A 17,462-nucleotide genomic window follows, 5' to 3' on the forward strand; every position below is an offset into this window, starting at 1 on the left:
CGCCAGAAATCAAAGGTCGGACATCGGATTGTAAACCAATTAGTTTAGTAAAAAATTGTAACTTGTTATATAATGTAAAAAAACAAACAATTCTAGCGATATTAATTCTCATAGAGACATCAGAACCAGAAATTGGTATCTTCAGATAAGATTGTGATTAGTTTCGAGAACGAAGACATTTAAATATGTGAAAAAAGAGGAGACACACGCTGGAATTTTATCGTAACACGAATAACGGAAGTACGTAGAACCATTGATGGGTTTTTATTCTCTAAGAAAATAATACAAAAATGTATATATGTTGGCATTGAGACTGTTAGAGACGGCATAATTATTCATACATTTCGTCATTCAAGATATAAATCTCGCTGAAGCGTCACTCTTCTGCTCAAAATCGAGTGAACGATATGTTCTGTAGAGTTCGATATGTTCTGTAGAGTTTTTAAATAATTAAGTAACACATAGTATAACAAAAATTAAATATATATATTAGAAATTACATTTTCTCCAATCTTCTCATTTTCTGACACACGCGCTCTTGCTTTCTCTTTCTCATCTTCAATAGCGAGTTTAATAACGACAACATTAATATTACATTTTTTTTTTCTAATATTACATTTAATATTTCGTTTTGCTCCGCACGCAATCTTTTTAAGAACTTTTCTGCGGTAAGCTATAATTTTATAAAATAAAAAACAATTTTTTTTTTATTAAACACGATTTTCGTAATTTTTTTTTTTTTTTTTGCAACAAATACGTCAACCAGTAATATCTCACAAGTTTTTTGTCGAAACAACACAAAAGTGTCTAAATTCGCAATTAGATAAGAGACTAGGTATCCGAATTCGCTCGCTTATATTAAAAGTATGTATATACGAACAGAAATCTCTGCAAAAAACTCAACTGATCCCTGCAAATGTTGCAAACGGGAACATCATTTTGTACGATATTACGTCTTCTAGAAGTCCTTCTTCTTTTCCTTATCAACCACAATGTTGTCATGGTAACTAATTTCTTGACCGGCAACAGCTGGATGCAAATAATGCGGTTCCACATCGATCTTCTCCTTCACGTCCGAGTCGAGCACCAGAGAGTGATGGGGTCCGCGATGAAGATGCGGCTGTTGTTGATGCTGATGTTGATGCTCGTGCTCGTGCTGATGCTGATGGTGATGCTCGTGCTGTACCTCCTCGTCTTCTTGACTATACTTCTTGAGCAATTCCTTCAGCTTTTCCAAATCATTTTCTTCCTTAAACTTGGAAAATAATTCCTTCGTTCCGGATTCGTCCAGTTTCTGCGACTCTTTAAGTTTCTTGAAAAGTTGATGGAAGCGCTCGATGGCCTGCGCTCCGTCTCTCGTTGTGTTCTTCGAAGCGTTCAAGTTAGGATCTAGCAGCAAGTCGGGGGTCTCGTGTGCCGCATTCACATTCTTGTCCAAGTTTTCCTCAGTCAAAGATTGCAATAGAGTGTTGTAATCCGGCTTGATTTTCGACGTTTCCATGCAAGAGCTGCAGGAACAATTCGTAATGATTTGCACCTTCTTCTGCATGGACACTGGTTTGTTCTGTTCGTCTTTGCAATCCAGAGTAACCTGAAAATAATGTGTAATCATTTCTGATAAAAAAAAACAATTATTTAAACAAACCGAAAACATGTATTATTAAATTTATTATTACAACGACCAACAAAATTGTTCGATGTGTTTTTATATTTTGCTAATTAGAATTTGGAAAATTTGTTTATTACAGATAATAGCTTGATATACAAAGTTTCTTATCAACTTTGTAACTTGTAAAGCAGCAAACAGCAAATAAAATCTATTATAAACAAAATAAATATGTGATATGGTTCCAACGTATTATCGTGTTAAAAATTTCCGTTCGTAAAAGTTATTAAATGATAACAAAGAAATGATATCTGGTATTAAGCATGTTTAATCAAAACATGATAACAGCTGTGAGATTATTTTATTATAAAATTGTAGGAAATAAAGTGCAATAACTTGCAATAAAGAAATACTTCGGGCACACTACGAAAAAAGAATGTGGGACAAGAGAAATTAACATATAGTATATTAAACGCGAACGATAAAAAGAATAAAAAACTGAAAAACAAGTTTTTTGAAAACTTCATAATTGAAAGAAAGAAAAAAAGTGAAGAAATTCTGTCGAGGTCTTGTTGAAAATATTCGAAAGATTGTTTCCTTTTTAAAAAGTACATATTTTTGTGTTATTTCTGAAATAATAACAACACAACAAAAGTACATTTATAAAAATTATTTCTCTTAAATAATATATTCGTAAAAAGCATTTCTTTTCATCACTTACAGTATGCCATACGCTGTCCAAAGGTTGACAGGAGTCGCAGTAGGGTCTGATGAGATCACCGGGTGCAGAAGGTTCGCTGTGGGGTACCATGTACGAGAAACAAGCACCAACGCACACATTGTTGTCCAATTCCTGTGAGGAACACTGAGGCCATGTCACTACTTGCTTTATTGGCGTTGTCTTGCACCAACTGTGTTTATCTGGATACAAGACAATATTGTGAACCTGAAAAATAATTTGTTATTTCGCAAGAGATCAATTTTGTGTAGTGCGTATAAAAAATATACAGAATTAAAAAAAATATATAAATAATAGTCTACAAATTTATTTCATTTGCCAAAACTTTTAATAATAATATATTTTAATAAAAATATATTTTTGATAATAAATGTTGTCCGGCAAATTAATGAATGAAAAGTAAACCTTATGTTCGCGATGAGCATCGAGCAGATCAGAATGCATCATTAACAACAACATCGTCGTGGACAGCCGCCATATCGTTCCCATGATTCCTGAAACAGCATCAGGGAAACAGGAGATATCCGAATCTTTCTAATTTAAATGCGAACACGACGAGTAAATCAAAATTAATGATAAACACGAGAGATCGTTAAGAAGCGAACTTGATCACGTTCTGCGAAAGTGTTTTTAGTGTCGAGGAATTATTGTATAGTGGAAATAAAGGAACAAAAAAAAAAAAGAGGTTGCAAAGTAATTTTGAATGCAAATCTTCATCGTTTCTACGATTTAGTGGGAGCCACTGCAATTTTCAACGAACGTGTCTCGGGAATCGTGACCATTTTTCCGAATAAATGATGATCCTTCCCGCGACATCGTCGTACAATAGATCGAGATGACACACTAACTCGACTTTCGAGTTCAACGACCGGTTGGAATTGTGTCACGAGGATTTGCGAGCTCAAAAAATGTTTGTTCTTATTTTCGTTTTCAAGATTTTTGTATCTTGTTTTTCTTACAATATTTACGCATCGATATATGACACAATGTACTCGAAATGTTCGAACATTGATACCTCGAAATGCTCGTGAAGTGGGTATACGAGGATAATTTGAATAAATTATGTTTGCTACCGAGAAGTTAATTAGATGGTTCACGCGCGACCTCCAAGTATCCGTAAAAAGACGCGTCGAAAGTTACAGCCCGCCCGTTTCGGCGCCAACGAAGGAACGGGTTCTCGTTAGGTGATGGCGCGACGCGATTCATTCATAGATCGTTAAGACCCCCGATCCCCCGATCTTCAATGTTGGCATGCTCGAGTTTTTTTAACTCTCGGGAGATATCGAGATAAAGTTAAAGTTCTCCTTGTTGGGGAGAACTCGGAGAGCTTGGCGCACAGACAAGGGGAATTCGTCGTGAATGTTCCCCGCCATAAATAGCGGGGGATTTGAGACGCCGGTCCTGGGAACGCGATGCACTTCTTCCGGCGATGTAAATATTTTTCAAACTGGGGGATGTGTGGCGCCCAAGAGATAAAAGATTGGAGGACGCGTTCCCCATTTAAATGCAACAAGTTAAAAACGACGAAAGATTAGTATTCCGCAAATAAAACGGACTTTGCCGGGCGTAAAAAAAGATGAGAAAAGAGAGCTTGTCCGCAGATCTCGTTATAATTTATAATCTCTTTATATTCTGTACTCGCGAAAATTTCAATGCTTTCCCAAGAGATGCTTTTGCGCGGAAAACAAATTACTATAACCATCGAAGCCACAGAAAGATCAAAATAATACTATATGTAACTCGTAAACAATTAAAATACACAAAAATTAAATACGCAAAATTTTTATTATAAAATATACATGTTGAGATACGTTGGAAATTGATATTTAAAAATAATACGCGTGCTTTTTTATTTTCGAGCGTCTGAAAGTTTCGAGTTTCAAGACAGGTACGCTTGTTATGAGCGTTTCGATGTATCAAGCGTTAAATCTTCCGCGAACCAACCGCAGCGACATCGATACGAATGTCGAACCAGGCGGACGCGGAGTCCAATTACGTGGTCTCCATTGCTTTTTCGGATGCTCCAAAACAAAAAAAAACAAAAAAAAAACGAACTCAATTCCCGCGAGAGACGTTGCATAGATACTACCCGTGCGCCGTCCTTCGAGGGATTCACGTTCTCGTCGGATCCGGGACTCGCGAGGTGAATTCCTGACAACGGCAAGAATCTTGTTCCCGGCCGGACAATTGGTCGCCGGTATTTCCAGAGAGAAGATCGATTTTTCGTCCTCACCGACCACCGTTCCACAATGCATTTCGATCCCGATCCACACTCCCTCGCCTCCCGCCGTTTTGTTCCACTTTCTCCTCGTCTTTTTCCACCTCCTTTTCTTCCTATTCCACCGACTTCTATCTTATTTCTTCGGCTCTGAGAACGCGCTCGCTTCGCGATACAAGATCTTTTTCTTCACTCTCCGCGCAACGCAACCCTTCGTCCTCTATTTTCACAGAATCTCGCCAAGATCTATCGGTTGTTTTTTTTTTTTTTTTTTAATCTAGAGTTCCGAGAATTACAATACAATCGGAATCGCTTTTCGTGAATTTTCGAGATCTCGAGTGATTCGTTGAATATATCGGAAACGATTGAAAGAGAAAACGCGCGACGTCTAAATGCAACAAAGCTACTTTTTCGACGTCCAATTGTTGGAATAGAAGTTCCATCCGTCAAAACGATTGTTGCTAAACGAATTGAGACAAGTGATCGATAACAACGTCGGGATTTTTATCGTTTCGTAAAGATAAATCTCACTTTTGCTCGGATCCTTGTTTACAGAGCGCAACTTGAGATTCTGAAGAAACGTATCATGTTTCAAAAATTAGGTCTCTCGAGTAATTCTTGTTGAATCACCCTGTATGCTTCGAGACCGCGAAGGTGTGGGGCAACACGATGCGGCTTCCCGTCTCATTTCTACGAGCGGAGATTTGAATGACCGAATAGGATACAGCAGGGACGAACTCGAAAGTGTCATTACTTATAAAACGTTGCAACAAAAACGCAACTACAATATTTGGAACAATTAAATAAAATAACACTTAACGATTACTCGTTATGAAAAATTTACGCACTACGCCGATGCGATCGATATTTTCATAGACATTTTTACGACATTTGCGGTCGAGATAATGTCAATCGAGATTATTTCAATTTTAATTTTTTCACACTTATTTTGATTTTTCTCTAAACATATATTATGTTTTTATTTAAGAAACTGATGCAATACTCTGCAATTTTAATTATGTAAACACACAAGTTCAGTTCATAACGGTATTCTATAATTGGATGACAAAAGATAATCTTCTAGTTTTTGTTACACTATAGCACGTTACTTCTCACATTACAACAATTTTCAAGTACGAACTGGTGCAAGTTTAAAGTTTTCCGTGCCGCAGAATAGCTACGGCCCTGCGACGGCCGCAGCCAGAAGTCCAAAGCTCTTTGTTGCTGCGCCACCTTCTCTTCTCGCCTCCGAGTCCGTGTCGGTGGCACGGAGGACCTCCGGCCCACCTCCTTCTTCGCCTTCCATCTCGGTCCCGTGCCTTCGATTTGCTCGTGTCCTCGAGATACCGAGAGAGGATAGGAAGAGAAAGAAAGAAAGAGAGACATCAGCGGTAGGAAGCAGGAGGGCTGCAAAGGGTCGAAGCGAGAGAAGAAAGATGAAGAGAGAAGGTCCTGCGCCCAGCCGCGAGATTAATTTGATTTTCAAGCAAATTTGACGCGCCCCCGAGCCTAGGCGGTACCGGCACAAAGAGCGCCGCGCCTGTCCGCCCATGTGTGTGCGCACCGTCGAAATCTCCGACGGTTTTCCATCGATCCCGGTCGCCGTTAATCCCGCTTCATCTATCGCACGTCGACGGCGAAGCGTCCGACGCGACGGCGCGTCCGTTTTATTAAAAGCGCGATGCGTATCGCAGGCGTTTTAGCGTTGAGCGTTAAATGTTAGATCGTAGATCCAAACTGAAATGTTGTCAAGACAACATAGATAGCTGTCGTACGTGTCGATGACGTCAGCAACAGCGGGGAAGCCGACGCAATTTCTTCGACCGAGTTATTGCGCTCTTACGATCGCACGTAATTTACAATCGGGAAAGGAAACACACAGTCACAATACAAGTGAAACTAATATCGTTTTTTTTTTTTTTTGGATTATTCGTCATTCGTCATTCAAAAATTTACTAATATCGTATTTTTTTGGAATGACGTCATTCTTCCCTTGAAAAGAAAATTATGCAGAAACGGAAGATAAAAGAAAATGTATTTACATTGTTGAAGGTAAAACTCTCTCTCTCTTTACCTTTACGGTATTTTTACAGCGCCGAGAGACGCGCAAAAGGACGGAAGAAAAGAAGCACGAAAAGAAAAAAAACGATCACAAGGAGCATTCTTCAAATATTCTCGTAACGCTTTTTGCGCAAAACGATTTTACCTTTCTTGCGCGCAACTCGATTACCTTCGTCAGCCTTTCCTCGTCAATAACCACAAACGCAAACTGCATTGTATGCGGTCGGACATGCAAGCGGGTTAAAAGGTCGCGCGCGTTTAGCTCGCACACCGACCAACGTCGCGTCGCGCTATTTGTCTCGTGATGAAGCTGTCTCTTCCCCAGTCCGGAGAAAATATTATTCCTGTCTTCGTGGTGCCAGAGCTCCGCGCGCGCGCACCAAATCAGCCTGCGGTCCGTATATAATACCCCGCCGGGGGGAGGAATCCGGTCGTTCCAAAGTTCAATCTCCCGAACTTAATGATCCCGTGCACGGCCGGCCGATCCGAAGATGACGGCGAGTGATATATCCATAATTAGGTGTCTCGGGCTTTAATCTCCCATTGGTTTTAATGAAAATCTCCACCTCCCGTTTTGACATACCCTAATTTCACATTTCGTTGGGACGCCGGCGCGCCCGATGCTTTTTTTTCCCCTCTTTTCTTCCTTCCGCTTTTCTTTTTTTCCCTTCGGGATATCGAAGATACTGCGGGCGAACTAATAGATGGCCCGCGGGTATATACGCGCGGGGTGAGCTTGAAAGATCGGGGAAGAGAGGGGAGTAAGGAAATAAAAGAGGAGTCGAGACCGCGTGAGGGTGCGGATCGCGCGAGGATATACCCGGACAAGAGAAAGAGAAAGCGAGGTAGAACCCAGGGGGCGGAGGGGGGTACGAGAGCGGCGAAGAACCAGGAACGGGCGAGAGCGCGCGAGGGAGACGGACGGCGCCGAAAAAAGGAGTTTGCCAACAGCACCGAAGGATGCCCCGAAAACACGCTGGACGTGTGGCGCCATCTCGACTCCTTTTTTTTTCTCCCTCTTCTTCGTCGTCGCCGTCCCTTCGTGCGTGCGGTTCCTCGTGCTTTTGTTTCTTCGCCCATACTAATTCTTCGCGGGCTGCACGGCGTGCCCGAAACGCGTGTGGAGAACGAACCGGAGCCCCGTGAGAAGGGGACGGGGGGTCGAGTCACAGGCGGAAGAAAGCTTGCACGAGTTTCGCTCAGTTCGTTCATGATGAAGTAACGCGCGTTCAAAACAACCTGATTCCACGTGTTTTGTTTTCTTTCTCGTCGAGAAATATTATACTTTGCACGAAATACCTGAGAGAGACAAAAGGTTTTGCTCCAAATATATCAACATTAAAAATCGCTTTTCTTCTCGATTTTTCTGTCTGTATTTTTTTTAAATTGTCCCAAAGTACTTTTGCGCGCGTGTGCGTTATATATGCGCGAATGCAAAGAGTTTCCTTCTGCTTCGTCGTACTTCGTGCGAGGTTCTAGTTTCACGCTGAATTATGAAAGGAAGAGAGAGAGAGAGAGACGGAAGGAGGTGGTAACGAGGAAGTCCCCCGCGCGTAGCACACGCGACTCGTGTGCGCGACGCTTTAGGGGCCCCCTCGGCGCGATGTGGCGGCCCCCGTGAGCGCGGACCACATACCTGCAAACGAACGCTCTTAAAAGGGAGGGCAGAGCCAAAGAACAGGTCGTTAAAATGTAATGACATTGTTGTTTTTAATGCTCGCCTCTTTAAAACGGGCCCTTTCGTCTTCCTCGAGCCTGTCCGCTACTTCTGGCGCTACCACGCTCCCCCTCCCATCCCCTTTAGATCCGCCCATTCGTCCGGCCAAAACCCCTTTAGCACTCTTTTCCTTTCCTCACTCACATGAAAGACGAGGAGAGACAAATTGCGAATTATCCGTCTTCTTTCTGTCGTTGTTGCTCGAAAGTATCCAGTTACATGCTTCATCGATTCTTCTGCGAAAGCACTTTTCAAGCACATTTTTATGCACAGAAAAATCACCGTGTGAGAGAGGTAAAGAGCAATTCGCAAGAGCGACTCTTTCAATAAAGCTTTATTTCGAAACACAAAAAATTCCGAACGTAATAAATAATGACGCGACGGCGAAGTTTCGCAAGATCAGATTCGAAATTCGGTGCGTTAAAACTTTACAAAAAAAAAATTATCATTTTTTAAATTAAAGTGGCGGAAACAAAAAAGATCTTCGAGTAGATCGGTACGATCGTTACGTGCAAAAATGCTCGATGTGTAAATATACGACAATTACTTGTCAATTTCAGTATATAAAACAATATTTCACTTATAAATGTGAGAAAGAAAAATAAAACTAAATAACGATTTCACATCGAAAGATTCAACAACGGGTTTAGTTTCGTTTCGAGACGCCTAAGACTAGAATGCAAATACGCAAAAGTTCATTTACATATTGATGCATTTCCGTGCGTTTTATTTTCAGAGATATTAAAATAACTCGATAATCTCGACGGAACCGACAGTCGGAATCTCGAAACGTCAATATTCTCACCTTGTCGGACACCTATAAGATCGGCCAATTAAGGATGGACGGTAGCTGGAAGCTGCGCGGACCAATCGCGGACAGTTTCCGTTAGAAAGGGACCGATTACGGGTCCGCTACCGCGCGCAACAGTTTAGCTTGGAACTTAAACTGTTGCGTCTAAGAAGAGCTATCATTAAGTCCGGAATAGGGGTCTCGAGGCATTTAGGATTAGTGGCCGAAACGTTTTGGATAGGGCGCTTCTGTATCGCTCATGTGCGTTCTCCTCGCCCACATCTTGACTGGTTCGGCAGCGGACCGCGATCATCGTAACTCGATCAGCTGGTGTTGGGTTCCTCTCGTTACTCGAAACGAAGGTAATCGCGATAGTTCGCGCGCTCTCGGAGCGTTCATTGGCGAAGTTGAAGAGAAATTCTAGTTTTACATACAAATTTGTCTTCGAAATTGTTCGGAGACAATTTAAAAGTTGCGTAAATCGTAATTGATTTTATCATTTGAAAATATTTTGTGCCTCCCTAAACCGATAACGATAAAAGCAAGCGCCTCAAATCTCCGTGATTCTTCGTTGATTTATTCGAGATTCCGAAGCAATGAGAGTACGTCGATCGCGCCGTGTGTATACGCGCACACGGATGTCGTAGCGAGAGTACGAGTGTACGCGCATGCACATTACGTTCAGATACACACACACACACACACACACGTGAACGCACATGCACACAAAGACGCGCGCGAATGCGTTTCGCATTTCGCAAGAGACAGACGATCTCTCTCGGTGAGACGCGAGTTTCCGAGAGTCAGCGATTTTCGAGCTGTTCTCGACTGGCAACTGGAGCGGACTGTCCCAGCTGTTTTTTTTTTTTTTTTTTTTGAGAGAGAGAGAGAAAGAGAAGCTCGTTCTCGTTACCGCTCGCGATTGAATCGAGCGAGTTGCGAGCTCTCGCAACGACGATCGCGTCGCGACTTGGCGTCGGATTCTTACGCTTCGCGCGATCCGGGGAAGCCTTGGCTTTCCCGCAGAGAGACTGTCACTCACCTCGGTGTGCACGTCACCGTAGCTGTCTCAGCCGCGAACTGCGCACCAACCACGCCGCCGATCTGTCCTCGCGAGATCACGTAAAGCAACAGGTATTCTAGTCACCGCTCTCGGACGGTCAGAAATCTCGCTTCTCTCGCGAGCGGATCGAGAAAATTGCAATCACCTGCGAACTCTACGACCGATGTGGCGAAGAAATGTGCGCGTATCCGCACGAGGGAGTGCAAGCGCGAGAAGAACCTCGACCTCTCGAAGTACTTCGAAGGCTTTTCGATACCGCAAGACTTGAGAGAGCCGAACCGAGCTGAGCTGAGCACGAAACTGTGCTGCCGATCTCTCGTGTTCTGTTCTCCTCTCCTCCTCCCTTCACCCGCCTGCCGCCTCCTCCTTCTTCTTCTTCTTCCTCCACCGCCGGGGTTCTCCTTCAGCTCCTCCTTCTACTCGCGGTGCTTGTTCGGTTCCCGTTCCGCGCGGTGCGCGTTCCCGTTCCGTTTCTCCCTCCTCGTGGATCTCGCGCCTCGACGTCGGCGGCGCGTTCCCCGCAGGTGCGACAGAGCCGAGAGAAAGGACGAAAGGCGATCAGGGCGAACACGCACGAGGAGGGGAGGAGATCAAACTTAGAGCAAGAGAGATCACCAGGGGGGAGGAGGCGGAGGGGGAACTACCACCTCTCTGCAACGCGTCGCGCGTACTGTAAAAAACGTATCGCCCCAGGCGTTACACCGCGAACCAGTAAAACTTGTCGTACGCCAGCGCGCTTTTCGCATCGTCATTGTAGTAGTCGTAAGGACTGGATGAATCCCGCGTGCGATCGTCCGTTCCGGGGCGGAGCGCGAAGGTGACGAAGAGGAGGTTTCGGGAATGGCGAGCCTGAACACCGCGCGGACGCACGCCCGCGACGACGTTAACGAGATCACGAGGGTTGCTGCCGGTCTCTGCCAAGAATTCGGAGCCCGGCAGAGAGCGGCTCTCGATCGTGTCTCCCTCTTTCCTCTTTATTTTGATAACATAGTTTCTCTTGATCTTATCTTTTGTTTACCGATATTCGTTTTACATGATACTTTTAAATGTAAAATATATTTAATTTTTTCCGTTCGAGCTGCAAGTTCTCTTTATAATTTCCGTGTTCTGATTAAACACGAGCGCTCAAAAGAACGTGAAAATTTACATCAGAATTTTGTTTAATGACTAAATAAACGTCACTAGAAGATTATGACACGCGCAATTTTTTTCCCCTCTCTCAAGAGAAACTTTGCGTTACTTTAAAAAGTTTCTTGTTTTTTCTTATTTCACGAATCGTCTTCAGAGCTTCTTGATTCGTTTTATCGCCGGTCCCATGACCTCCTTTACATATCGCTGGAGATCCTCGCACTTCTGCTCCGTGTTCGTATCCTCGGAACTGCCCCAGATGATCAAGCCGTCGGCGCCGAGAGTGGCGATCGTGTTGATTGTGCTCTCTGTGTCTTTCTGCACAGATAAACTCAGAAGATCGATAATCTCGTCAGCACGATGCATCTCTCTCGATGCTTGAAGAGCGTTCTGGTAAGGACTCACCTTCGTGAGAAAATTGTTTCTGCTATCCTGATACTTGAACCAGTAATAGACGAGAACCTGCTGTTTGCGGGGGCTCTTCTCCGCTATTCGCAACGCCTCCGACACTCTGCCCTTCACAAACCCCACCCGATCGTTCTCCTTGATCTGCTGTCTCAAGTACACCGATGGTAGATGCACGTCCTCGAGTGTGAAGAGCCAAGACATTCTGCGGAAATTATTGCTCCTAATTATCTCCCCGGCTTTTAAATTGTCCGGGCCGTTCTTTTTTTTTTTTTTTTTTTTATCGCGTCTCGCGCGATTAGATAACGCGAAATCGCAGGTCTTTTAAAAACGCCCTGTTGTCCTCGACATTGACCTGTTTCGGTATAAAAATAATTTTTAATACGTATATACTCGAGGTAATGTCACTGCCGTAAGTCAACCAGCTAATTAAACAATGTAAATTTTTTATCGTCGGTGACGACGCGACACGCCAACATGACCCCGATACGCGAATATGACGACGATTACGCGATAGATTTTGTACAAATTGTAACGTATACTTTTTTGCCGCACATAAGTCAGTAAAATTATATGCGCGTTATCAGATGTCGAATTATCGATTTGTCGGATGTAAATATATATACGTATATGTTACTCGCCCATCGTTCTCCGTCATGGTCTGACGATTGCATTGCGAGCTAGGTTGACCCGGTGTTTGATTGAAGCAATGCGGATAACCGTAGTAACCCCAAGAAGCTTTGGGCCGAAGTTTCTTCGCCATTTCCAAAGTCTCTTCCATGAATATTCTGCCGTACTTCTCGAAGCGACGCTTTGCTTCTTTCTTAATGGCCGCGTCGTTCCAAGCGGGATGCTTCTCACGTTCCAGGTTTATAGACAGAGTCTTGTACGGTTCGAGAGAGGCCCAATTTTGTCGGAAGATCGGCCGCCAACTCTCGAAGTCTATCACGCCAACTCCGCTGAACGACTCGTCGGGGATTTGCTTGACCAAGTGTTTCCGAAACACCTCGAGATGTTTTTTCAGGTCGCCCTCTTGGGGAACGCCGCCATTTCTTCTCGTTACGGTTCCTGAATCATTCAGAAAAAACCGTATCGACGAAATAATATGGAACTATTATGAAAATGATAAAAAAAAAACCTTCCAAAAATATATCTGGGGATTTAGGACGGTGAGAAAATGTTTCTTTTATAAACATATGTTGGAGATAATTTGGGGTTTGGTAAGAATAATATATATTCGGGATTATTACCGTCTTTGTCAGTCAGCAACGCTGGAAACATTCCGGGATCATAAAGAATTGCGATCACCTCGCCGCGGAATTCATCGTCGGTATTTTGACGAATCCCGAAATCCTTGAGTTCGTCGAATTTCATGCCGTATTTGTGACAGACGAAGCTAGGCACGTTCCAGTAAGCATTGAATTGCTGCGGGTTGCCTGTCTCGGGGGTCGTTGTGCGTGAGCTGAACAGAAACACGAGGTGACTCGCGAGTGGACAATGACACGCACACTAGATAAGATATTTTCGGTCTACCGGATTCACAGACGGTCCCTTTATGCATACACATATATTTGTGAAACTTCTAAGACTAGATTGGCATTGGTTAACATTAATTCAATTACTAGCGTATCAATTTAAAGAGTATCACAATCGCATTTGCTAGGTAATAAATATTTATTAACATATCGATTGTGTGTTCACTACTACGTTTCACTAACGAGCGACAGTTAAAAAACTTGTACTTTGGTTTTTGAACAATTTCGCGAATTTGTCGTAATGTAATGTTTCTCAAACAAAATACCCGAGAAAAAAACCAGTTGTAACGGCCACGAAAACAAAGATCAGAATGTATTGAAGTGACAACATCGTGGCCTGGTCCCAAATTTGATGACAAAATTACGAAGCGGCTTTCTTTGGAAATTCAGCGAAGAGATCAAGCTTCTTGCCAAGCCGACACGACAAACTGACGATCGAACGTCCCAGGTGTCCCGCGCGATATATCGGGACGCCACTAATTAATCAATTGGTAAGGTGGTGCTAAACAATGAGGGTTCGCGCGAGAAACGGGGACCCCCCACATCGACCGGACCCGTTAATGTCCGTTGGTACACTGTAAGTGAGCGACTGAATTCCGCTTGATTTCCAAGCCAGTATTTATTCCGCATGGTACGTCTCGTGTCTTCCCCACCTACTCATGACTCGTCCACGCCTCGCGGTGTTATCTAGGTTCGTGTATTGTTCGATAATTTGTCGTTTCCGCTTTTTGTACACATTTCTCGACATTTGTATTCTTTTTTTTTTTTTTTTTTTTGTTTATTATGCGTGAGAGAGCGCCGCCGTTCTGACGAACGCTTATTGACACTGCTATTAAACGTGACACGAGATCGATACATGCAGTTGGAAGCTTCCTAGATGATGAAACGCGATTTACGTACTCGTGAGAGAAATACACTGCGCTTCGTTGCCGATCTATCTTGCTTATTTCACGAGGAAAAAACTAACTTCATCGTCACTTTAAAGCGATCAGTGTTAACGAGTAGTTAACAAGCATCGCGATCAAACGGCTACTTGCAATTCAGAGGAATTTCATTGCGAGCTTCCTGTAGATGTAAAAAAAAAACTCCTTGTCGTAAGAGCACGTTATAGAAACGTGTCATCCATTTAAACAGTACATTCACGTTCTGCGAAAATAAAATGACGCTCAAACAATGACATTTAAAGAGAGAAAATGACATTTTAATAAATGTTCCTTGGGCGTTTTTATCGATCATATATTGGAGCAAAATATTTTAACACGATAAATAAAAATAAATATCAACGCAAAACTATTATAATTGTAGTTATCATATAGACAAGGCCAAAGCAATTTCGCACATATTGCAGAAACTATAACGGAAACATATTTTCATAAAAAAATCGATAACGTGTCTCTCCTTCCGTTTTTCATAATGTCAACAACATGTTTTATGCAGTATGTAAAACATTATATTTTATGTAGAATAATCGAAAAAATGCTGTTGAAGCATGAAGTAATAAACATTCGGAAAAGAGAATTATTAAGTATAATTTTAGAAAACGTATAGATACTGGATTGCACAACACACATCGAGCATAATAAAAACATCTATGAGATACAATAACTTCGTGCTATAAATATATATATATATAATCACTCTATGCATTAGTTTTCTCATAAGGAAATTATCTCACGTTGTAGATATTACGGCAAACCCCTATTTATTGTGCATATCCCTGACTTAGTTTGCCCGGCTACTATATTAGCTTAAAGGACATCGAGTTTACAAGCATGCTTACAAGTAGATGCGTGTATTCTCGCGCTGCTGTACCTCTTGAAAAGTAAACTGCGCAAACAATCGATGAGAAAAACTGTATTAATTGTCGATTATTACTCAGCAATATTGTTGTAGTAAAGCAAAAACAAAAATAAAGACTCGTCTCCGTCGGCATTGATCGATCGATCGTTCGTTCGTAAAAGTTTATAAACTTGTCGAAGGTTGGTCGTTACCTGGACGTTTGCCTCTCTTCTTATCTGAAAAAGCTAAATGTAAATTTTAACAGTTTAATCGCTACAAGTGTACATCACGAACTTATCTTCCAAGAGACCTTGCGCGTCGTCGTGTTCTAGGTTGCAACGTGACGTTCACTTGCAACGATCACGTTGATGACAAAAAGAATATTTGTTACACAACTATTTTGCCTTGAAATAAGTAAAGTATATGAAAAATAAGGAAATTATTGTAATTTTTTCTTATTATATTCCATAATTAGACGTAAATAAAAACTTTGAAACACATCACGCGGCGACATGGCACATAATTCATGCAATGGAAAATTCATGCATGAATCCAACAGAATACACAAAGAAGTATCAACTTCTGTTGCTTCGTTATAATTGTTGCCTGAATTCCGAAAAAAAACCGAGTATAATCTTGTTTTTATCAGAACTATATATTTTCTTAAACAAGGCTAAGCACGAATATTTTTGAATATTTTTGATACTGTAAACAAATGGTTTCCTTTCGATACTCGTTAGAGACTGGTTTTTTTTCGACGTGCTTCCACTTCTTGCATATCTAATCAAACTAAAAATGAATCCTGTTACATAATAGCAGTTCTACAACCGCTATATGGGTTATCTTGTAGAAAATTATTAGTATAAAACAAATTATTCATGCTACAGGTTTTGGTTAATTTGTGTGCGTACATGTGAGTACGTAAACCTTGTACTCTGAACCAGACATTCTAATTGACATCTTAAAAGCGAATCTCTGACGTCTGACGCGTTGTACTTGATTTTAAAATATTTAAAAAAAATTAATAATAACAAAAAGAAGATTCTTCGGGCTCAGGAGTCTTTAAACTAATGAATGAAATAAATTTTTCGCAATATTTTAAAATTAGTTAGGGGGGTATACGGGGTCCTTCATATATATGTGATGCAAATCCAGCATCCTATATGGAGGAAAAAAATTATTTCGAAGTATATATGTGTATACATATGTATATATTTAAGCACATTCTCTGCACAACATCCTGCAAACGGCTCTTACAACCCAATTTATTTCATTCATTAGTTTAAAGACTCCTGAGCCCGAAGAATCTTCTTCTTGTTATTATTAATTTAAAAGAATATTTTTTGTCGATTCAAACAAATTTGTCGTATTCTTTTTCCACATTATTTATAAATCTCAAATTACAAACAGACATATACGCGAGTTTTTTTTTATTTATCTTTCATTTATATTCTAGACGAATTATACGAACGCAGAAAAACTGCATATGTATATTTAGAGAATCTACGCATCCACGGCAGCCGTCTTGTTCATTGCTGTATTCACGTATCAAAAGAAACGACGTAGCTACAGTGGCTATTACGTTATCCATTGGTTCCGCCATTCTGTTTCAGAACCAATAAAAAGTTTGACGATATTGGCCAGACTCTTATTTCTAGGGACTCTAGGGTACTACAAATTACACGGCAGTTAATCAGCCCTGTCTGTTCTTTCTTTGGCGAGCTTTCAGTCGATTGAGCAACAGTAACGTCTAACCTACGTGCTATGCCCGCACTTTTTAAATTTGTCACCAGCACAAAAATTTCCATTTAACCCTCAGTCATCCTTGCCACGCAAAAACTCTCTAAACCTCCCTATCTCTCAACAAAATTCCCTATCAACTCCTGTCTCCCTCGCATGCAGGTGAACTCCGTTGCGTACGGAGCAAGCTAAGACTCCAATTCGCACAATAGACCAGCTGATAAGTTTTAATGACTATATACCAGAGAGAAAACTGAGAGCGGCCATGCCATTGTTGTTTTTTACGACGGTTTCCAGCCGCTACTTTCAGCGCCGGGTTTCACTTTGCGTGGAACTCGCGAACTACGAAACGAGTTCCACTTTCAGGCGCATACGATACAAATGTATCTCGGTTAGAGTCCGTGCTGGATCCACTTTCATTCATGTCGTTGGACGTCACGCACACGGACACGGTTTCGTTTGGTGCGTGCCTCCATCACCAATGCTCTCGATGCTTGGCAGTTCTACTTATCGACAGTAAAGTGGATGTAGCACGGATTCAAACCGAATGAAAGTGGATCCAGCACGGACTCTAACCGAGATACATTTGTATTGTATGCGCCTGAAAGTGGAACTCGTTTCGTAGTTCGCGAGTTCCACGCAAAGTGGAACCCGGCGCTGAAAGTAGCGGCTGGAAACCGT

The 17,462-nt window shown here is 42.0% G+C and overlaps 1 protein-coding gene across 1 annotated transcript; it reads right to left on the minus strand.

The window, feature by feature from the left end:
* Positions 1-241: 241 nt before the first annotated feature.
* Positions 242-13,824, minus strand: LOC109856266. Its single transcript, XM_020431331.1, has 9 exons — positions 13,529-13,824; positions 12,978-13,189; positions 12,369-12,795; positions 11,728-11,932; positions 11,479-11,640; positions 10,340-10,610; positions 2,751-2,839; positions 2,328-2,552; positions 242-1,591 (listed from the first exon to the last, which is right to left on the minus strand). The coding sequence occupies exons 1-9, from the start codon at positions 13,591-13,593 to the stop codon at positions 959-961; spliced, it is 2,289 nt and encodes a 762-aa protein (XP_020286920.1). The 5' UTR covers positions 13,594-13,824; the 3' UTR covers positions 242-958.
* Positions 13,825-17,462: the final 3,638 nt, after the last annotated feature.

Source organism: Pseudomyrmex gracilis, unplaced genomic scaffold, assembly GCF_002006095.1.
Source record: "Pseudomyrmex gracilis isolate BER0280 unplaced genomic scaffold, ASM200609v1 scaffold_112, whole genome shotgun sequence".
Lineage (NCBI taxonomy): Eukaryota > Metazoa > Arthropoda > Insecta > Hymenoptera > Formicidae > Pseudomyrmex > Pseudomyrmex gracilis.